At 40.6% G+C, this 23,269-nt stretch overlaps 2 protein-coding genes across 2 annotated transcripts; both read right to left on the reverse strand.

Moving 5' to 3' along the window:
- Window positions 1-481: 481 nt before the first annotated feature.
- On the reverse strand, window positions 482-7,559 carry tmem276b (transmembrane protein 276b). Its single transcript, XM_030766593.1, has 4 exons — window positions 7,163-7,559; window positions 1,625-1,738; window positions 1,094-1,231; window positions 482-732 (listed from the first exon to the last, which is right to left on the reverse strand). Exons 1-4 carry the CDS (start codon window positions 7,557-7,559, stop codon window positions 482-484), a joined length of 900 nt encoding a protein of 299 aa, XP_030622453.1.
- A 3,745-nt stretch (window positions 7,560-11,304) lies between these two features.
- Window positions 11,305-22,293, reverse strand: slc39a13 (solute carrier family 39 member 13). Its single transcript, XM_030766332.1, has 10 exons — window positions 22,233-22,293; window positions 20,943-21,314; window positions 19,508-19,615; window positions 18,808-18,956; window positions 15,387-15,500; window positions 14,958-15,047; window positions 13,265-13,315; window positions 12,571-12,703; window positions 12,132-12,231; window positions 11,305-11,988 (listed from the first exon to the last, which is right to left on the reverse strand). The coding sequence occupies exons 2-10, from the start codon at window positions 21,304-21,306 to the stop codon at window positions 11,913-11,915; spliced, it is 1,185 nt and encodes a 394-aa protein (XP_030622192.1). The 5' UTR covers window positions 21,307-21,314; window positions 22,233-22,293; the 3' UTR covers window positions 11,305-11,912.
- Window positions 22,294-23,269: the final 976 nt, after the last annotated feature.

Consider the following 23,269-nt stretch of genomic DNA (forward strand, 5'->3'; position numbering starts at 1 on the left):
CTGCGATGAAGGTTTGTGCTCCTCTGGCTCCAGAGTTGGGCAGGAAGCTACTTCAACGGAAAAGATTGTTATAGCTCCGTTTTTTTTCCCCATTACTGTGTAGTGAAACCACACAAGCCATGTGTTTGGTCTAAAAACTGTAGCATGGCATATTGTCTATAGGCTTTCATTCCAGTAAGGCTGCCAACCACCTGAATGAGTAAACCATGGTCTTAGCTGAGGCGTTTGTGCTGGAGGAGAGACACATACATTAAGCTAAGTCTGTTTTATTGCCACTCTACTGCCATGAAAGCCAGAAGCCACCGCTGTCTTCAAAGAGAGCTCTCTCCTTTCTGTGTTGAGTGGAGTGGTTGGGTAGAGGAGTGTTCAGACAGAGGGAGAGGGACCGGGAGATGGTGAATGGGCCAGACGTCTAGACACAGAGATGGTGCGTGGTGTTTTCAGTGGTAACCGCCACCGCGGCTGGTGGAAACCTCGGCCATCACACCGTGCCGTTCTCCTGCCGCGGTTTGTGGATGGTGGAACGAGCAGAGGGTGTGCTAAGGGAGGGGGCCAACGTGCACAGGAAACCTGCCAACAGTGTGAGACCAAGGCCCCCCCAAGCACAGAACATAGACCAACCGTAACCATGGCTGATGTCCTCCGGTAGACCGTACAGGTAACGAGGGTAACGTGACAGCTCAAAGTTGATCCCTGCCACGCATGTGCACAGGGAAATGATACAACACGTTCCTACCAGAAAAGAACAGGGAAGGGGATGGAATGACACAGTGCATCCATTCAGTTTGTCATTTCCTGCCACTGATGGCTACAAGAACAAACTTTTTTGTAAAGCACAAATTGCACAGCTGCACTGCATGTGCATGTAAAATATGTTACACAACAAACGAAAACTTGGAGTAGATTCAGAACTTGCTCTTTGAAAGTGCAATATCCCTCTCTGCAAGATTGTTTCATTAGATCATACACAAATGGCTCCAACTCCCTGCAGGTGACATGCTTTATCTGCCACTAGATGGCGACAAAAACACAAGGTAGGATTTAAATGTGACGTTTAAAACACCTTAAGAATTTCACATAAACATGGTCTCACCTCCCATGAGGAAGAGTAGTCCAGCTACGTACTGCATAAGATCATGGTGCTGGCAGCAGCCTAGCACACCGATGATCCAGCCGAAGAGGATGATGGACACAGCCATGCCCACAAAGCCTGCAGTCATCCTACGCAGGTCTGCAAATATACGTTTGACAAAAACCCGTTCTGCTCCATTCTGCTTTATTGTATCCTATCAGTCACATATCAATGTGCATATGCACCACCAAATGAGAATTAGATTCATTTCACATAGTGCATGCATAACACTGATCTCACACAATTAGCTTGATGAAAATGTTTCACTGAGAATGGTAATGAGAACAGGAATAAAAAGCTAAAAGCTAATTAAAAAGACTGCAATATGGTAAAACTAGGTACTATATACGTAAGTATATATATATATATATATATATATATATATATATATATATATATATATAAACACACACACACACACACACACATATATATGCAAGCAGAGGTAAAGCAGAGGATTGTTGTTGGATAAGTTGGATAAATCTGACTTACGCAGGGCATGCCACTCGTCCTGTCGGATAGTCTTAGTAATATTAATTGGCAGATTTCGAGGGAGAATGGAGGAGGAGTAATGGTATTTTACTGGTGTACATCTCTGAACTAACCCTGTGGTGAGAAGCATTGGAAAGAAAAAGAGAGAAAGAACAGGCAAGGTTAGGAAATCAAGTGCAGTTGGATCTATCCCAATTAGATAAAAGACATACGTATATGACAGTATCTGCTGGGTAACAGGATTGTTTAACTCCAGACTGAAGTCAGAATAAGTGTGGGGAACATGTCAGTCCTCTCCAGGCTTTCCATATGACAAGACCACTGTAAACAGTAGCCGTAAACTCCACTGGATGTTAAATCACGTGCCTCGTGAGACGTCCTTTAAACAAAGGGTCTGTCAGGAGATGGAGTTTAAGACATTTTCAAAAAAAATGTCAAGGGCCACACAGGTCATGATATGCATTTTCAGCTCAGTGAAATAAGACTGGAGGCAATGCTTTCATATTCACAGGTCACTGGCATCGGTCCTGCTGAAATATGTTAAACCACTTCGTTTTATTGATCTGCTATTCATTCATTAGGAACTTTTTGGGGGGGGAGGGTATTTAATGATTGTAGATCGCTGGTACATTTTGGAATTATGTAAAAAGAATGTTCTTGTGACAAGACCACATGGTTGAGAGATTAATTTAGAAACAAGGTGAGAACAGTTTTGACATTTGGTATGCTCAAAGGTAACTTCATCAGGACTGCAGAATGTCACATACCAAGGTAGTTCATGAATTATTCAAAAAAACCTTTTTTTTTAAAAATCGCAGCATATCATGCATTTGTAGCATTCCTGTCTCAACAACCAAGCCTATGCTCATACTTGCTTTTAACCCCTAAAACCTCACTCTACATCGTACTATTGTTCCAAAATCATTATTCAAATTGAGTGGACATTTTTCTTTTCATAGTAACATGCAATAACAGCACCAAAGCTTCAGTACCTTATAATGCAATTAAAAACTAACAAATGGATTCCGGGCTCTACATTGCATGAATTCCAAAAATCAATAATAATTTAATCTACAAAAAAACAGCAAATTGATATATCAGACACAGGATCCATAGCACTGATCAGAAACTTCTAAATCAGAGTTGATATCCATCCAAACCAGCAGTAAATTTAACCACAATATCCAGGAGCATCTAAGCAAGTAATCTTTCAGTAATTCTGGATGACAAGAGCGCACATCAGTGTCTCTGGATGTGAGAGACAACCAGCTGTGATTCACAACAACACAGCATCATTTCTGCTGATGAGTCTCTAATTAACCTTCACACTGACTGCCGAGAGTTTCAGACCAATTAGAAAACACGCTATGTGACAGGGAAAAGGTCGCCAGGAATATCGCACAACAAACGCGTCACCGTGTAGTCGGGTTGCAAGACAGCAAACACATCCATTTCACACAGTGTACGTGACATGTAGAACTACTGCGCTTTAAAACGTGTAAAACTACTTCAAATAGACAGTGAAGCTCTGTTGAACTGACCCTTAGAACCTCTGCTATTCATGTGTTAAAAGCAATGTAGGTGCTGCTATCAGCCTGAGCTGTGTGCACATATTGAGGTCTTGAGAAATTCAAAAACTACCTAATAAGTGATTGAGCGAAAATTTTTCAAACAAACAAGAGTAACATTTGAGTAGGACATATGTAGCTCAGAAATGCCAGTCTGGTTCATCAGAAACTTTTTTGAGAAAGTCACAGAAATGTGTAAATGAGGTAAAACAAAAGTTTATCTTTATCAATCTTGTAACTGTGACATTAGATAGCCAATGAGTACATGAATGAAAAGGAGAAGATCTAATCCACTCAGAGAATCCCTTGGGAGTGGTAATCACTTGGGGAGTCGGGTTAGAGACAGGGTCAAGGCAAGGGTCTAAAAACTAATTTATTGCCACACGCAGACACACACAGACACACACACACACACACACACACACACACACCACACTTTCCTCCACAGTACCTTGGTGGGTTTTTATTTGTTTGTTTGTACACATTGTGGAGAAAACCAAGACCCCCTTTTGGTGCAAACAAGTTCCCAAAAGTATTCTCTTAGATGGTCCTATCTCGGTAGTGCTTTAGATCCCAGTACAATATTTACCCTGGGCAGGCTAGGAGAGACATGAAGACTACAGCCTGCAACCCTATCATGCACTGGCCACACACTGATAAGGTCACCTGCAGCCTCTGCTACAGGGGTTGCCAGGGTTAGGGGCCACCGGCCCTGGTGGCCGTGGGTGGCCGCAGCTGAGTCACCCTGACTACCAGGAGCCGGTAGCACAGGGCAAGGGGATGTCATGTTCTTGTGCCTCAATAAGAAACCCTCAGGCAAGCCCTGTTCAACAGTAAAGGTTAAACTACTGTCAAATAAATAAATACATAAATAAATAAACTAAATAAGGTTGTCATATAGCTGTGGTGCACAGGAGAACACAAACCCCTCTGTTTGGAACAGATTACTGCACACTGAATATATGCAATCACTTGACATTCACATGTGTGGGAGAAAATCAGAGGTCTAACTTATTACAGCAGTATTACTCGCACATTCCAGCGGTCAAGGACCCACATATGGCTCCGCTCTTTTGAAAGCAATAAAATCATGTATGTCCAAACAAAAGCGCCAGCTGGGGAAAAACACTGTGGATGATTCAGAATCAGTGTATCAGAGGAGATGAAGAAGAGAGACACACTGTGAATGCATGTCCATGTGTGTGCGCGTGTGTGTGTGCGTGTGTGTGTGTGTGTGTGTGTGTGTGTGTGCTGGGGGAGGGGGGGGTCTACTCCCATAGCTTTAACAAGACAGAGGCCTGAGGTAAAATTCAAGTCAATCTTATCTGGGCCAAACATCACCAAACAAAACCAGTGACCTACTGATCTACCCCCTTGTAAACACCCCATAATTCCTTGTGATCTACCCCCTGTTAATACACTGTGATGCCAGTGATGGTCAGACACTTTACTGGTCATTTTGCTTATTTTTTTCTTAGAGAGATTAAAAAAAATCACCCATAAAACAGGAAAGACTAGACACTTTCTCAGAACAAGTGAGAGACAAACAGAATTAGCAGCCACTCATTTCACTCTTTCATTCAGACAATGGTCAGACATAATACCGACAGTAGGGAAGAGAGGGTATGCAGTGTCATGAATGATTTTTCGGCTTGGTAAAGGGGTGTATCTCTTATCCTGTTTTGCTCTATCTGAAAGTAAGTTAAAAGCTTTTGGCAGGCAAATTAGAACTAGTGGGATGTGGATGTGTGTGTGTGTGTGTGTGCGTGTGAGTGTGTGTGTGTGTGTGTTTGGTGGGGGGGGGGGTGTTGGTATTTAGATGCCAAATGTGAAAATCCTGTTACTCTGCATATTTGTTTTCTGACGTAAGGGAAAATTTCAATAATCTCCAAATTGATAAAATAATAAGAAATGTCACCAAAAGTCTGAAAGCCTTTACTTGTGTATGAGAAATTCACTGCTGTAAACTACAGATAGGGAGCTTTAATGGCTTAGGTTAAACAAAACAAATCCTTTTCGGGTAATTTCAAGAAAATAATCAGGGAACTTGCACCACTGACAGATCAAACACTTATTTATCTGAGGAATTTGTTTATAAGCATTTCTTCACAGCATCGTAGAACTTATTCATAGTAAACATTCAAGAGAAAATTATCTTTGCCACCATGCTCTATATTTGTTAAAGTACATGATTCACATCCAGATCTTGATTAACTATTAAAATGAGTCAATGAGTCATATATAAACAATCTGACTGGATGACCCTCGTAAACTTTTTTCAACAAACAGACAGACAGATAGATAGATAAACAGACAGACAGACAGATAGACAGATAGATAGATAGACAGATAGACTAAATGAGGATAAACTTCAATAAACTGACTGAAAATGAAACAACATTGTTTAACATTTTGCCTAATGGGATATATGAAAGGACCTTTGCTCTGAACTAACTCAAGTGAAAAACTGTACTTAAATGTTTTAACTCCAGAGAGATAACAGGCAAATCTGTTAATTCGATAAAGATTATCGCAATAGATCAGTGCTGAGGGAACAATATTGTTTAAGTGCTGGACATGGTTTGTCTGCGCTGCCTCGTACTAGGATAGCGGGTAATAAAGAGTTATGTAAAGCGAGAAAGACATCGGACTGCCAGGTCATAAATCTATGTGAAATATGATCGCGGGTTCAGGTTTTTCAAATTGACTTAGAAGTGCATCTTTCCCACTTCATCATTCATAGCATCTACACGGCCACTCAGAGTCAACTGGGAGTTCAGCGAACAAATTATTGATGAAGACCTGGACGAGTGAGCACAACGCATCCCCTCTGTCAGTCACGAGGGAAAATTAGCTACAATGCTTCAGTGAGGAGAGTTTTTCAGATATTTTTTTTTTCCAGAACAGAATTTGTGTGGATGGCGAATAAAAAGAGAGAAAGAAATCTGCTGGCAAATGATCTACGGCTGCAGAATTAAGCCTAAAATTTTCTTGTGTAGGCTACGCACTTTAAAGGCAGCTGTTATGACAGGGATTGAAGAGTCACAAATTGCTACAATCAGCTGAGAAATATCCAGACAAAAGCATACGACAAGCAGCTGCATTTTAAAGTGTTTCGGCACGTAATTCTTGTGACTCCTTCAGATGATATAGCACAGGCTAATACTTTCGTACAGTAAGTGTTGTAGGCTAATATAGAGAAAAAGTCCTCTGCTATGATTTTGTTCAAGCGCTCTGTATTTCTTTTTCGTGATACCGTTCCTTGTTCTTGAACCTTCGGCTTGTAGTGTACGCCCGTATGATTACATAGTGCGGGGCCTGAGTGCAATGTGATTTGTTTCCTACAGTGCTAGTCGACCTCATACCCGGATGTGTATCAATTATTCACTCTTTGTTCCTCCTTCTTTCTCCCTCGAGACACTTGGACCATTAACCTATTACAAATCATTATTTCATGTTCGATGTCTAAAAGATACAAAAATGCTCTAAACGAAATCGGAAAGTCATACAACACCTGAGACAAACAGACAGACAGAGAACCAACCGCTATGCCACAGTAGCGGAGATTTCAGCACCATGGATAGGTTTGTACTCAGAGGTTGATCACCTATCCAAGGTGCCACTAGCTTTACTTAGGCACTTGCCTTTTTCACTATTATATACTTAAGTAACCAAAAACAACACTATTAAAGTCCATGGTAAAGACGAAAAATTATTTTTCGCCCCACATTACCTGTAAAGTGAGACGTGGGGTTAGAGAACGGAATCGCACAGCATGTTGACTGTTTACTTGAGAGATGGTCTCAAACGCAAGTAAATGATTATGCGTGACTGTAAAACATCCCAGATTCACAATTAACTGTGCTTATCTGTACACATCTATTGTATTTAATCTCGGGCGGAAGAAATACTGGTCTCAATGCATTTTTAATGGGTAATCGCGCAAGCCTGGGCAGAACATCTCTCTCACCTTTATAGATAAGGTCTTCTGTCTCCAGATCAAAACCAACGCGGTGACACTTTCTCCAGAGTCCAGATACGGTAGAGTTAAACTGACGGCTACAGTGGGACTCCATGGACGAAGCTGCAGCCAAGAAGTGTCGCTTTTCTCGAGGTAGTAATCCTACACTTGGCCCTTTCACTTTCTTTTCAGTGCCCTTTGGAGGCATTTGGAGAGGCAGGTTGTGATTCGAGATGTAAATATATCCAGGGTCATTCCGCTTGTTTGCGTAGTTTTTACAACGTTCCCGGTGTCGCCGTGCATCCGTTTCGTACCAGTGGTCGGTGGAGATGGCCATTGCAAGCAAACCTAAAGCACAGAATGCTAAGAAAAGCCCAGTACTGGTTAAAATCTTAATGGCGGCCATCTTCCCCGCTTGGTGGTGAGTCCAGACACACTCGCGGTCCTTCCTCGACAACCGTGACGGAAGGCAAAGGCGAAAAACAAGCTGACACTCACCACCTCTCGCAGCTTTCAAACACTGACATGACGGGTGCCGAGCTGGGCTCGAGCTTGATGCAGTGTATCGGTGCGGAGCGTCCTGCGAGACGTGCTGTTGTTTCTTATTTTCATTCAGCTCTGTTGGTATGAGAGGAAAGAGGATGCCTGACAGCTAGTTCCTAGTGCTGTGAAGCGTGTTTAGAGATGCAGTGCGCTCTCTCTCCTCTTGGGTTTTAGCGTATTGAGCAGAGGACAATCACGCTCAACAATAGCACTGTGAGAAAAAGTGTAAATCTGCGGGCGTACTGCTTAAAGCAAATGTATATGTAAACAAACAGGACGGTCCGTTTTGACAAGAAAGAGGCTCATCCTAAATTTTGCAAGTTGTCTTTTATTTGGGTTATGGTACACTTTTCCTTTTCATTTTAGGAGAGAGAGAGAGAGAGAGAGTTCACCAGATGTATCACATGTATCACCTAAATGAGTGTTCAGACACCTCATCAGAGACGCACACACTCTTTCACTGAAGCAGAAGAAGAACATAAACTGAGTCGAGTAGAATGTCTCCTCTCTCAGATGAACAATGGTTGGCCTACATTTCCTCAAGTTTTCCAGAATGACTTCAATAGACATTTCTGTCACAGCATGTTCAGCCACTCAAGGGGAAATCTGAATCTCTCAATCAAGCAGTTTCAGAAGACATTGCTGTGCCAGACCACCTATGGGATGATTTGTCTTTTGAAAAGTTCCCAAAAGCAATAAATGAAAAAAACATCTCTCAAACTCCCAGAGTACCAGGAAGTCCTTGTATTGCTGTCGTACAATGAAAAATTCATTTAGTTTGAAATATCATATTTGGCAGTCAGTGGCACACTGACAGGCATCAGGGGCTTTGATACTGAACAAGATTTTTAAGAGGTTGGGGAATATAGAGTACAAATTACATGCTGAAACCACTATTCTATCATCATCTGCAAATCTGTCTATTTCAGTCTCTAACCGGGGCTGTCCGTTTTCTTTTTTTCTGCTCTTTTTTTTCCTTGTTTCTCATTTCCTTGTACTCCTGTGCATCTTTTTCTGATCAGATTTAACTGTCAAATGAAATTCATGTCAGTTTACCTCTGAATCTCATGCAGGAAACAATAGTAAGGCTAAGGTTTACTCAGACTCCTATTTTAGCCACCAAAGATCAACACCTTAGTACTGGTTATGGCTATGTTTATTTAATGTGCTCTAATTATGAAATATGAAAGCAATACAAAGCATGCTACACACCCACACACATAATATATTTTATTTTTTTCCTTCAGCCTCCTCAGAATTCAATTTGAATCCAAAACTGTTATGTCAGTTCCCCTTGTGTGTGTGGTAGTTAATCACCACCACTATTCAAAGCTGCATTTCTGTGACAATTCACACCAATTGCGTGACTGCATGCTTTACTAACAAATGTATTTTAATAAATACTTTGATGCAGCGCCACTATCAAATTAAGGGGATGATGGAGTCAGCTACTGCTAGCTTCACATTTCCTTACACATTGCACAAAACTATTTTCCCAAAAGGGAGTGGAAGAGTATCCGTAATTATGATTGTTACTGGACTCTGGAGAGGTTGTGCTAAATATGACTGTAGAAATGTACATCTCCTTTTCTACACACAGCGAGCTGTTTTAGGGCAGATGACAAAGGAAGGCAACCCGCAGGGGAGTCGTTATGGCAACCGTCCCTTGCCAAACAGACTGTGTCGAAACTGAACAAGTGTGAACTCACTATCAATACCACCCCCCCACTTCCCATATGACATTTTAGGCAGGCTACGTAGAAGAAAATGTGCTTAGAACAAATGCCTGGACATAGAATGACACACATGCGGCTCTGCATAGCAGGTACTCATCAACAACGCCTTGGTTTTCAAAAATCTATGGACATTTGCCGGAGCGATGGCTTACCTATCGAAACAGAGTACACGAAAAACTCACAAAAAAGAAGGGAATCAGTGTGCAGATATTTCTACTGCAGTGAAGACTCAGAATGAGTCTTTGGTCGCAGGTTTTCATTTTACAAAGGATCACGTTTATCTCCTCTTTGAGGCTAACAAATGATGGATTTCCCCCCCCCCCCGTGATGAATATTGTTTAAAACTACATTTCTAAACAGAACATTGCATTAAGGTAGTTTTTAACATAAAACAATAAAATCAATATGCTTACCTGTTTTTGCCAAGGCTGTTTCCATAAAGGCATTCAGAAGATTCTTGGTAACAGTTTGCTAAAAGCTGGCGCTCATTGTGTCTAGCTAAGCACATGTTTGTTTCAAGTTTAGAGGTTCTCTCACTATATTCAAATGACTTTGTTTGAGGAAATTTTTCAAAATGGCTTTGAATTAAAAAATTATTTTGTGCTCTTGCTACACATAGTCGAACAAAATATACATGTATCAATACAATACATATTAACACAAACAAATACAAAAGTCCTTTTTCTGCAAAGAGAGTATCAGATCAAAAAAATACATATTTATTTTCTTTTGAAACAATCAAGAGACTTTTGTGAAGTAAATTTAAAAATTGTTTTTGCTTTGCTCAATATCTTGTCAATACAATAAATAGCTCTCTTTTAGAATATATACATTTATGTTAGACTCATTTGACCTGAAATGTAACAATGTCGAGTGTTCATTCTTTTCAAGATGCCATTTTACAGTATGCAGGGGAATTTTTCTTTCTTTTTTTTTTTCTATGGAGAGACAGGTATCGGGCCTGTGTCACTGCTGCATTAACGCAGAATTCCTGACTGAATCTTCTTCAGGCTCTTTTTCCTCATCTGAATTAACAAAGGCCTTTTTAAAATTAAGCTAGGAGGTGAGTGAGATGGTTAGAATGCTTGCAGCAATCAGAACAACAGAGTAAACCAGTAACAAAGAGTTAGCAGAACATCATTAAATCAATGAAGACTTGTAATTTTCTGGAACAGATTAAGCCTAGTCCAAAAATAAAAAGCACTTTTGATGAAGAAAACATATTAATAGTGATACTCAGTCCAGAACATAGGCTTAATCAGTGCCTGGAAAATTGCATGTAAATGACTTCTTATTACCGTGTAACTATGTGCAATTCAATGACTAAAAAATGTGATAGTGTTGTAGTGGTTATCAGAGTATAACCAAGCAGACATAACATATCAAACAGCCAGTAAGAAAAACAATGGGTAGCAAACTAATACATGACAAAGAAAAGTTATAAGATCTCTTATCAACCTAGGAACAGGGACCATGAATCTGAGTGCATGTGTGCATGGATGTCAGTCTGTGTGTCAGTCTGTGTATAAATGTATGTCAGGGTGTGTGCGTGGATGTCAGTCTATGTGTATGTGTGTGTGTGTGTATGTTAGTGTATGTGAGAGAGAGTATAAAGACAAGTGTGTAGGCAGGTAAACATATAGGCCAATCGGTAGTGTATGAATGCCATGAGAAAAACGACAATATGCATTAGTGTGCATTGGCCTCTCACTGTAGTTTCTTCAACATGGCAAAAATTCTTTCTGTGAACGCCAGAGTCAAAATGTAGATTATTGCTATTTGATAATACTGTAATCCCAACAGAATGACTACTATGGAAAAAACAAAATAAAAGTTATGAAAGATCTCTTGAAATGATTTTGGATATGCAAATGCTATACACAAGCCTTTTTTTCCCCAAATTCATCATTTAAATTACTCATCAATTCAAATAAATACATTGTTATGAGTGTTGCAGAGCGGTTTTGTTCCATGCCCGTGACGAATCATTTCTCAGCGAAGTACTGATTTTAATAAGACATTCATCCTGGTGAGATGACTCGTATTATGTGTCAGAAGGGCTGAAGCATTTTACATTTTTTCTACGCGTGTGTAGGATGCAGAACGCTTCAGCCCATGAGCAGACTAAATGGATTATCTTAGCTACTTCATCTTATCTTTTTCCCTTTCTCTGGCTGTTCTGTCTTGCATTCAGGCACCATTTACAGCAGCTTTAGACTCAGAACACCAACACAAAAGGAGTGGAGGACCAGGTAACCCGGTGAAGAATGTGGATCCCTGGTAATCAAGTCACACACACACACACACACACATCCATCCGATTGTCAGTTCAGTTCTGCGTCCCTATGTTTCTCCATAGTCTTTGGGAGAAAGAACAGTTCTCAGTCATTAAAGCTTGAACACTAGAGGGAGTAGTCTGTCAGTCCTCCAGTTTGGGTAGTCTTCCACATGTTCTTTGGTAAAGCACCATGCTTCTATATCTATTCTACCACGGCAGACAAGAGAGCCATGACTAGAATTCCACAGCACAGGAGAAGGATCTGTAACAGTGAGTGCCTGAGGACAAAGGAGACAGGTCTGAGTGAAATATGTAACTTCAGTAGTTTTTACATTATCCCTCAGGCTCCAACATTCCAAAAGTACAACCCAAGCTCAAACGAGGATGGGCATAATCACAGTACCGCTAGACGGTGTAATACCTGGGATTGGTCTCCTCCAAAAGATCAGGCACCACGTTCACCAAGGCAATGTACAAGAATCCCCCTGAGGTGAAAGGCAGGATCCAGGCAGTAGAGTTTACTATACGAGGAGGGAGGACACAGAACAACATTAAAACCTTTTGAACATAGCCTCAAATATTCTTACTTTTTTTCTCTGCTCAGGAGATTACCCACTGAGCAGAGAAGGACCATTCACACTAATTAATAGCAGAACGATTTGTATAATGCTTTTACACAGAAACAAGTACAAAATAAGATGTACCATACCACACAAACAGATTATCCCAACTGTATACACACATTCACAAGACTCTTCCTGTGAAATATTTAGGCTCAGTAAAATATTCATGAATAGTGAGGAAATGTACACACTATACAGGGGGCGTGTATCAATGAGTGCATCTGGGCGTGGTCTCACCTGTGCCATGCTGGGAATGGGAACAGAGGGCAAAGCAGGCTCCCAGGACTCCACCCAAAGCTGTAGATAACTGCATTCGGGCAGCACTCCAGCGGTCAAAGCCAGCACGCAGAAGGATGGCAAAATCTCCGACCTGGACACAATCACAACCACACCTTTCACCCGTCAGCTTGAATGCAGACTGGACTTAGAACTACGCCCGGACATCTAGATGGCCCCAAACTACATGGTTACGGGCTACATTAGAGGGAATATTCATTACAAATCTGGATTGCCAATAATGTATGTCATTATACACCTCGACCATGATTGATCACAGGAGGCTTCAGACTTATTAGTGCAGTTAGATCTCTAGTGCATCTCTGATGTGTGTGAGGCTCTACAGCATAACAATGCCATGAAAAGGTTTCTATGTAACCTGACATGATCGTTACTCTAATACGTACTCCCATCATTGCTATCACTGAAATTTTGATGAGTGGCATCTAAAAAGACTCAGTAAATGGCTGGCAAAACTACATCTCAAATAAAAGAAACAAGCACAGTCTGATTGGCTAAATAACTGACAGTGCTTAGTAAAAAATAAAAACAGATTTCACTGTTTAGAAAAGTGAGAGTGAGTGGAGAGAAAGGGAGAGTGAGCGAGCGAGAGGGAGAGAGGTTGCGTGTTGAGAGTGTGAGCTCATTAACTCACTTCATGTGGTATCTCGTGGAGTAAGATGGCAAAGGTGGTGAGAAAACCAACCTGTCAGACAGAGAAATGAGCAATATTATGAACTGACCATCATGTCTTTCATCCCACAGTTGGATTAACACTTCAGTATGAGAGTAGTGTACCTCCTCCACTACTCACTCCCTCTGAGTGAACGCATGTCTGTCTCTGTTAGAAAGGAGTTACACAGCTAGCAGGCTTTCACCCACTGATTTAACTTCTCATACTGAGCAGCCTCTTATTCTCATTTAAAAAAAAACCAAACATATACCATACTTTTGCTTTTAGAAAATCACATACAGTGCTCTTGCTTTTAGAACTTGTGTGTGTGTGTGTGTGTGAGCACATGAGTGTGCAAATATATGCATGCGTGTGCGATGCCTCCAGTTCGTTTCCTTTCGAACTCCCACTTGGCTCCTGCTGTGAGCCTTATGCTTGTCCACCTGCACCTCTCCCACTGAAACACTGAGGTCTTAGTCATACAGCACGATATTTCTCTCTCTCTCTCTCTCTCTCTCACACACACACACACACACACCATTAAAGCCTTCTGCTCTGGGACTGAAACTGTACCAGCACAATTACCAAAATACTCTACTCCACCTTCTGCCGCATTATTCAGGCTCTTGACATGATTTTTAACATTAAAAACACACTCTACACCAAACAGAAAACCGTTTCACCATGATTCGTTACATAACACCATTTTCTTCTCAACCTGTCGACCTTCAGCGTTTCATCTCTACAGCACATCATAAATCAGCAGTGCAATCAGCTGCTCGACATTAATCACTGATGTGCCATTTGCTCCAAAAATAAGATAACAGGTCTTTTAAATTAATGATTATGCAAATGTTGCATGATGTAACATTATTCAAATGTTTCAGTCATCTTTTAGCATCTTCTGACATTTTCCTGTAGTCTGTTTATGTGTAATGACTAGATGCGCTTGATTAATGTGACTGAAAGTGCTTTTCTCCCTGTCAGGTGCTACCTGTAAGTATGGCATTGAACTCATTCTTAACACTAAGGGCCATCATCCACAGTTCCAGGGGATACGAAATGGAAACTGGAGTAGTAACTCATGTACAGTTCTATAGCTGAGTAGTCCAATGTGAAGTATTGACTCTGGTGGTGTTCCAGAATGTTCCACTGAGCAATACAGTGTCATTAGACAACTCTGGGGTCTGATTATTTCTCAACTCAACTTTTGTTTCCAAATCTAATTACGGAGTTCATTATGTCTCTTGTCACTTTGGCATTGTTTTTATACCTCATTAGACAATGTAATCTTGTAGCAAACATACCATCATTTTGCAATCTTAAAGATCACACATAGCCTGTCCAAGCTTTGAATAGACAGGTACAATCATGTCCTATGAGGACACCAAGTGTAAACTATAAACAGGGACAAGAGATGGTGTACAGAGGTGGACGGTAAAGTGAACAGTTCATAGCATGTAGTATTTCAATTTTAGAGAGTATGAATTAAACAGCGCACAAATTTTGGAGGCTCATTTTGTCTTCTCAGCATGACAAGTGATAAAAAAAAAAATCATACAGATCTTTCATAATGCCAACTTTTGGGTGTGCAAGTAATTGAAGAAGTTGTCATGGCGGTTTTATAATTGGTAGCATGAAGAACTGTCCTTGTTTGATCTCTGCGTTTCCTCACCTTCCTGCTCACCAGGAAGCTCCCAGCTACTGCCAGACCGTGTGTGAAGTTGTCGATGCAGTTAGCGAAGAGGTTCAGATACCCACTTGTCTGTAAGAAAGAGCAAAATATTCATGTTAATCACTCCATCTGACCTTAATGCACAATGATTACGCAGAACTGAATCAGGTCATCAGTTATGCCAGTTGTTTAAAAATATGACTCAAGACAACAAAATGACAATGCAGACTAAGGTATGAGCCAGTGGATACAGTCTTAACACAGATGATAATTACATCACCAAGCTAATGTAAACGGTATGACCACAGATGTTCCCATGTAAATAAACAAATTCTTTTGGATCCCTCATAACATGCTTTCTAGCTAAATGTCAATTCATTTTCAGTGAAAGGTAAAAGGTTGAAGTTCTCTCAGTCTGGGTGCACATACCTTAATTTTCTCTGGCTCTGACTGTGAGCTGAGGCAAGCTTTTGGTTGGGGCTCGGACAGTCCCCTGCTGCACATGCCGTTAATTTTGGGAGAAAGAAAAACCTCGCTGCTGGGCTTTACGGTGGAAGACTACAGTGATAGCAGAGAGACAGAGAGGCATGTAAATCAGTCAAGCTGCAGGAAGCTCATCAGAGAGCAATGCATTCTAGAATTTTCCTCAGAAGCAATACATGGTACTCTATTACATAAAAAAAGGAAGAAGATGACAATTTAATTGACTCGCAAGCACATTTAAGGAATCCCAGAGCAAAAACAACAAAGTGTGTAACGTTTTAATTCTCATAACAGACTCTCATTGCGTAGACTACTCTCCCCTGGCGGGGGGGGGGGGGGGGTGCTTTGATACATACAGCATTAGTGTTAGCCATATAGTGAATAAATTCAAAATAGTTTCCCTCTAAAGTCATTCATTCTTTTCACTAAACAGATTTCACATTAAACTGCCTTTCCCCCCTCTGTAATGTAACCAAACAGGTGACTTATTTTTATGTTGATAATTGTACAGGATTATTTCATATTTACAGAGAATGTTTAAGACTGAGGATCATTTTGTTGCTGGCGTCTGTTTCTCAGCTGCTTGAAACCGTGTGGCTTGTTTTCAAACTGCAATCTGATGTTTATGTTATATGCTGACCTGTAATGTCTGTTGTCAAATAATTTTATTTTATTTATCACTTTGTTTTCTGCTGTGCCAACCGGGACTTCTAATCTAAATTACGTTTCCAATTCAATGACTCAGAAAAGTACTTTATTTTTAGAAATATATCAGTGAAACAAATGACCGAAACAAGAGGAAACTTAACAGCCTCAGTTTCTGAATTACTCATCATATAATATGCACTGCATTCCTGGACCTGTCTCCTCTCCGCTGAGGCCTCCTCTGCTTGCAAAGGAAGCAGCTGAGGAGACTGTAGTCTGCAGGAGACCTGAACATTCACTAGGACCAGAGCATGACAGAGCGTAACAGTGTTCTTTTTGATGACCCACGTTTGACTACGGCCATGATAGGATTTAAGTCATTTTCTGAAGCACTCTTCTCTTCTGTGTTGAGGAGAGATCCAGATGCATAAAGCCCGTGAACACACAGCCAAATATTCGCAGACTTCAAAGCTGCTGATTCTGGTGAAGGAGCAAGACTAAAATGGCAACTCCTGTTGCTCTCTCTGCTCTGCTCTAAAGTGGTGGTGACAGCTGCTTCCTGTAAGACTCTATTAATAGTTGGTAACTAGCCCAAGATATCAATCTACCTCACTCAGCCCTCACACCCACACAACCCTGGCAAACTCACATGTCTGAGCACCATTCAGAAAACTGGAGACTTCAGCAACAAAAATACAGAAAATATCAATTACATTTAGAAAAAAAAAAGAAAAGAAAAGAAAAAAAAGAAGAGTATACACTGGAGATATACTGGACTGAGCAAACACTTCAGTATGCCAGACCGGTCAGACTGGTGTTTTTCGATGGAAGTTTTTAATGATGTCGACAAAATGGTAACCTACAGCTACACAAATGTGCTTCCTGTGATACTTGAGCAGTCACTCCTTATGGACAAACAAAACAGGGCTCTCTGGTGCTCCCAAAAAGATGTAATGGTACACTGTGGCTCTAAGCAAAACAAATCTGTCTTCCTGCTTGCACCTGAACTTCAAAAACCCCAGTTTAAGACTGTGCCCAATACCATATCCAGGTCTCACACAGAAAAGTCATTATATGGATATAACTGGGGGAAGAAAGAAAGAAAGACAGAAAGAAAAAAAAAGAAAGAAAGAAAGAAAGAAATACAGAAAGACAGAAAGAAAGAAAGAAAGAAAGAAAGAAAGAGAGAAAGAAAGAAAGAAAGAAAGAAAGAGAGAAAGAAAGAAAGAAAGAAAGAAAGAAAGAAAGAAAGAAAGCAAGCTGGAGGGAGAAGAGGAGCGAGAGAAATTTCACAGTGAGCAACAGAAACTGCAAAAACAGACTTTGATACAGTGTATTGGTGAAGGAGGACATAAAAACATGAACGGGTCGAGGGGGGGGGGGGGGGGGGGGGGGGGGGACTTGTTCCTGTTCCCAGATATGGGAACTTCAGAGTTACATTAGCTTCAAAATAAGAGGTGACAGGGAGAACAAGGCTTACATTTACCTGGGAATGATGCAATGTACTGCAAATCAGCCCAGATTAAAGAGCCTTTAGTTCTCAGAGGAAACCTGTACAGGCCTTGTGGATATCTAATGCCGTCTGTGACTGCTCAGTACCAAGTAGCACCTCTGAGAAAAACAGTATTAACCTTATATGTCTCTATGCACGACATGCCTGTATATCAGAATGTAGTCTAGACTGGTGTCTTTCTCCCTCTCTCAGCTAAGCTTTTCATTTCAGAAGGTTCAACAAAACTTTTTTTAAAAAAAATCTGCTTTTAGTCTGTACCATCGGCAGTGCCACAAAATTACAGATTAGAGAAATAAATCACGAGGACTGAAGATTAACCGTTCTCAGAATAAATCACATTTCTTATAAGGTGTGTTAGAGAAGGGGGATCGAGACAATTCTAATATGATTTGATACGACAGCCATTCAAAACCTCGTAAGTGACATTGCTAAGGGTGACAGTAAGTACAGTATTAGATCTGCCTAATAAAACATGCTGACTGTGAGTTTTTAAGAAAAAACACTTCAAAGGACAGGTTGAGAGGACAGCAATGCGAATGAGCAGAACAGCAGAACAGAGGACCGTGTGTGTGTGAGTATGTGTGAGAGAGAGTGAGTGAGTGTGTCTGTCACTATAGCTCCACCATGAGGCCCAATAGTGCAGCTCTCAACTAAAATTACATATTGTTACATGTAGTGTGTGTACATATAGTGTGATTACACACACACACACACACACACACATACATATATATATATACACACACATACATACATACACACACACAAACATATATATACATACATACATACATACATACATACACACATACACACATACACACACACACACACACTCAAAAACACACTAACCATGAGAACATTTTCATCAATTTGGTCAAACCTTGAATAATCTCAGCTAAAAAAACCTTAGAAAACAGGTTGGCATATCATATTACACCACAAGGCTTTCAGATGTACTGCGGGAAAGACCGCTAACAATATACAAAGAAAACTAACTAACAGAAAAATCGAAATAACTAAACAAATATATACACAGATTCATAAAAATAATAATAAAAAAAACAACAAAAAGGAGACCAGCTCTGTATTATTATATTATTATTATAATACTATCCTAATAGTGATATTGGGCTCTAAATAATCTTGAACTTTGAACTCTCTCTACATAACATTGTGAGAAGATGAGGATTAGCTCTGAGGAAATACATCTGACAAACTTACAGCAGGATTTTGGTTCAAGCTCTTGTTCTCCGGCCTGCTCTCCTCATCGGGAAACATCTTCTCCAAGATGAGGAACGACAGCAGTCCAACCACGACCCACAAGCCCTGGGTTCTGTACTGGCGGCTGCTCCCATCTGACCAGTGATACACACAAACAGACAAACCAAGTGACAGGATGAATGGAGAGATTACAGCAAACAAACACCTGAAAAAAGTCGCCTCAATTATTCTGTAGGCCGAGACTCATGCATATCAGTGAAATTCGTTTTTCTCATTAGCCTTGAGGAAAACAGTAAATCCCAAAGGAGAGTGCTGCATATTATAAGGCCGACTGGGATATTCAGATTAAGTGACAAAACTTATCTGACAAATACAACCTCAATGGAAGTTAGCGGATATTCCATTGAATGCAAAAAAAAAAAAAAAGAAACATTAAATGGATGAGAAAATGATAGGTGGGTCAAGAGAGGATCTAAAAACAGAAGAAAAGAAATGCAGAGAGGCTTGGGAGTGGACCGGGAGACAAGGAAAAGAGGAAAGAAGGAAAAGAGGACAGGAGACAGGAGAAAGAGATGGAGAGAGAGAGAGAGAGAGAGAGAGGGAGAGAGAGAATCACTAGAGAGAGAGAATCACTAGAGAGAGAGAGAGAGAGAGAGAGAGAGAATCACTAGAGGAGATTTCTCACCAGGACTGTGAGTGTATGCCCATGCCTCTGGGAGAAGATGGAGGAAGACATCACCCAGTAGACTGCCAATAGCAAAACTCAACAGTCTCTTCAGCTTCTGACAGCCAGCTGGACAAAGACAGACACGACATCACCGTTTACTAATCCACTGACAGAAATACATGCATTAACCTGAGTCAAGGAGACTTACAGGAGAAAAAAAACAGCATTAGCTGATTAACAGTTCAAACATAATGACAAGTTACCTTAGGGCAATACCAAAATATAAGCTTATAACTGTCAATCATTTCCCAATGCCATGTAAACAGAGCTCTCTGCCAAAAATCACAAAGAAATGTAAACAATTCAGATTAGCAGCAAACTCAAAAGTGTGGCAAAACACACTTCCAGATGTCTACTTTGTAATAACATGGCTTTAAAAATAGTGGCATGCACTAGCCGCTGTCTCGTCTCTGCTCACAAAGAGGATGACAAAGTCTAAGCACATTCAGAAATTCCAATTCATTCCCCTTTTAGCCTGTAGGACAAACATTCTAAAGACACACACCCAAAACACCACAACTACTACTAACTTCAATGCTACAAACTTATTCACAGTGCCTGACTAACAAGTCTTTTAAACTCATTCTGTCACACGTCTGCCAAGTTCAGACCTTTGACTGATAAACATCACAATAACACTGCCGTTATGGAAGAAAATAAATAAATAAAGACTCTCTAGCATCTTCATTGTGGACCCTAGCATCTTTTGTTAAACACTATGGAATTTTCATTTGTGGCATTTGAGGACATGTTTCCAAGATATCTGCTGCTTGACTCCAGGGGTATTTCACTTGTGCGCCTGCCAAATTCAGTCCCAGCAGCAGGCAGGCCTCAACAGGTGCGGATTTGGTCACTAAATCAACACTACGAGACCGAAGAGCTAACCCATGTCCAACGCGGCGCTTTTATTCAGAAAAATTTTGTCATTAAACAAATGATTAAAATCACACCAAAGAGGGAGAGGATATCTAAAAAAAAAAAAAAAAAAAAAAAGAAAGAAAGATTAAAACAAACTGGCTTTTGTTTTGTTTAAAAGAAAAAAGAACAGAGACATAATGACTAACACGGAGTAGACAGTTCTCTGTTTTAGCAGTACTTGTCCATGATGTTGGAAATATCTAAAAATACCAAGGAGTCACATCACATTTTATTTTTTCCTTGCACAGAGATCTTATAACAGTTCTTAGAATCCCGAGATCCTTTAAAAAAAACGGCTGGGGAACTTGGCAATAGCCTATATGACTTCAAGGATTTCAAGCAATGTGAATGTTTATCTCTTTACGTGTAAACAGTCACACAATTTTCTGATCTGCTCCAAAATGAGATGCAATATCTTGAATGAGATCAGGACCATCACAAAAACGGGATGAGAAAGAAGAACATTTTTCCTTACCCTCTGTTTTCAGGGCCGCTCCAGCCTCAATGGGAATGACCAGAAGGGGAAAGATGCCGCTGAGGCCCACAGCTATGGAGCCAACTAAGGAGCAGAGCCAAATATCAGCCCCATCTCTGCTAAAGAGTTCAGAGAGTGTGTGGAAGCCCAGTAGCTCCTCCACGCACCAGGGCCCAGGGCCTGCAGCTGCAACTGTAGCTTGGGCCACCGCTGTTTGGGCCATCTTCTTACCACTGGAGGAGGATGTGGAGGTGACGGCCAGCAAGGCGGTGCCAACCAACAGGGCAGCTGCTGCCCAAGCAGGCTTCCTCTCAGGTCCAGCACTCATCTGGACCAAGGTCCGCAAAGCACTTGTGAGCAACATGCGTGGTACTAAGAGACAGTGACAAAGCACATTGGGTTTGTGAATAATCTGTATTTGACCAGAAAAGAAAAACAATAGTACATGTATATGTTTAAAACAAATCTTTATTTAAATCTTAATTTAAATTGTTACAGAGGGGAGGAACGCACGGATATACAGCCTAGGAGCAGCAATTATAAAGTTGTTTAATTGGTCTTGCATGCCATAGTCACGTCTGTGATATGTTGGACCGAAGTGCGATATCTGCAGAGCTTTTAATATATGCAGAATTGAGAATTCTAATAACGGTACGGTTTATAACAGAAGTACAGAATTTAAAAGGTAAATTCTATCGGTAGTGGAGGTTGCACATGTGAGCGGACACATGAACACATAAATACATATATGAGGTGACGTTGTTTTTTCTATTCACTTAATAGGCATGGGACATTCACAGGGCGATTCGTTACCGAATGTGTCCTAGCATCTTAGGTTAAACAGAAGTGGAACAGCCTTCTCGTGGCGGGTTTTACCATCAAAAAAGTGCGAGGTTGATGACCTGATGAATTGCTGACCGCACATATAAGCAAGACGGTGTTAACGATTTTCCGCACTTAAAGTTTAGAAACAATTTGCCACGTTACATTATTTTGCACAATGCTCTTAACAAACTCGACCGCTTTTGGATAAACACCAGAAAGTCTTCAAAATTGATGGAATCGTCGATTCTGTATATCAAAGATTAGCCAACACATATTTTCCAGCTGAAATACCTCACGGGTTTCCTTAACAAACACTATGGTATCCCCCTGGCGTGTACATTCCAGAAAGCGGCGGTCCATCAAACTAGCTCATGGCAAAAACAGTTATTGCCTTAAACATGTTCGCTAAACGTTATGAAGTAAACTGACAGAAACAAGGAATGAGTCAAATGACTTAGTATTTACCCTCTTGTGATTCCTGCTGTTTTCACTCCGGCGTATCCCTGCCATCCAGCTTTAAGTTGCAACCACCAATGAGCTGGAAAGAGAGGGTCGCTGTTGCAGACGCAGGGATTCCGTTTGCTTCATTCCGCAAGACTTTTCCAGCAGTGGCCACGTCTCACGCACCGGAAGTGCATTTCAGAATATCCAGGAGCTGAATACAGAGGGCGCTAGGGAGTCATGGATTTAAGTGCAGCTTCGCTAAACTGTAACTAATCATCACCGACAAAAATCTCTGTATATATAATAGAGATCAGTTAAACTGAGCTACGCAAAGAGATAATATTTTGTCGCAGATCTTTCAGCTCTGAAGATAGCTGGGCAGGGCTGTAGTTAGCGAATGGCAGAGGACATGAGTGTCTAGAGTTTTCGGGCCGGGAGGAGGTAGGAGATGGATGTGTCAGGCAAAAACCAACTTGAAAAACTTGGAAAATGGCACTCGTCTGAACATGGAAACAGTCTTCAACGATGGCCGTACTGATGCACGATAAAGATCCACTAAACCCACTAAAGAACTACGAGGAACAAACGATTAATTCAAATAAGTGAAGTTAGTTAGTTTTTTAAAGAAAGAGTACATTGTCGATGTGAGAAGAATTAATTAATAATTTGCATTCATTTTACCTGGTAAATACTCCAACTGCCGAAATGTAGGTCACATATTCAGAACAACCAACATAGTCAACGTAGGTTAATCAGTAAAATCACTTTATGTTGTTTGGGCATGTTAGGATGTCTTGATAGCATAATTCGGACACTACATGCCATTTTAGAAATGATTTGAAATGACTTTTTAATTAAAGAAAACAAAGAAACAGTAGAGGGCTGATTATTATTAGCTGATTATTATCCCTGTTAGACATATTCTTGTAAGGTTAGCAATGCAATCGGAGTAACTGAACATACATGTACGATTACGATTTAGTCATGGTAAACTGATGGTCACCACAAGGTGGCATATTTGATTAAAATACGCGTATTTTTTTTTTTACGTGACTGTA

Source organism: Chanos chanos, chromosome 2, assembly GCF_902362185.1.
Source record: "Chanos chanos chromosome 2, fChaCha1.1, whole genome shotgun sequence".
Lineage (NCBI taxonomy): Eukaryota > Metazoa > Chordata > Actinopteri > Gonorynchiformes > Chanidae > Chanos > Chanos chanos.

Excerpts from the sequence above, each read along its gene's own strand:
- tmem276b (XM_030766593.1), bottom strand. The coding sequence starts at position 7,559 with ATGGCCGCCATTAAGATTTTAACCAGTACTGGGCTTTTCTTAGCATTC. Across the intron at positions 1,739-7,162 it reads AGAAGACCTTATCTATAAAG|GGTTAGTTCAGAGATGTACA; the intron begins GTGAGAGAGATG and ends TTCTCACCACAG. Across the intron at positions 1,232-1,624 it reads GGACGAGTGGCATGCCCTGC|ACCTGCGTAGGATGACTGCA; the intron begins GTAAGTCAGATT and ends GTATATTTGCAG.
- slc39a13 (XM_030766332.1), bottom strand. The coding sequence starts at position 21,306 with ATGTTGCTCACAAGTGCTTTGCGGACCTTGGTCCAGATGAGTGCTGGA. Across the intron at positions 15,501-18,807 it reads CTGCTGTAAGTTTGTCAGAT|CCCAGCAGCGAGGTTTTTCT; the intron begins GTATTTCCTCAG and ends TCCACCGTAAAG. Across the intron at positions 15,048-15,386 it reads CAGAGCCAGAGAAAATTAAG|ACAAGTGGGTATCTGAACCT; the intron begins GTATGTGCACCC and ends TCTTTCTTACAG.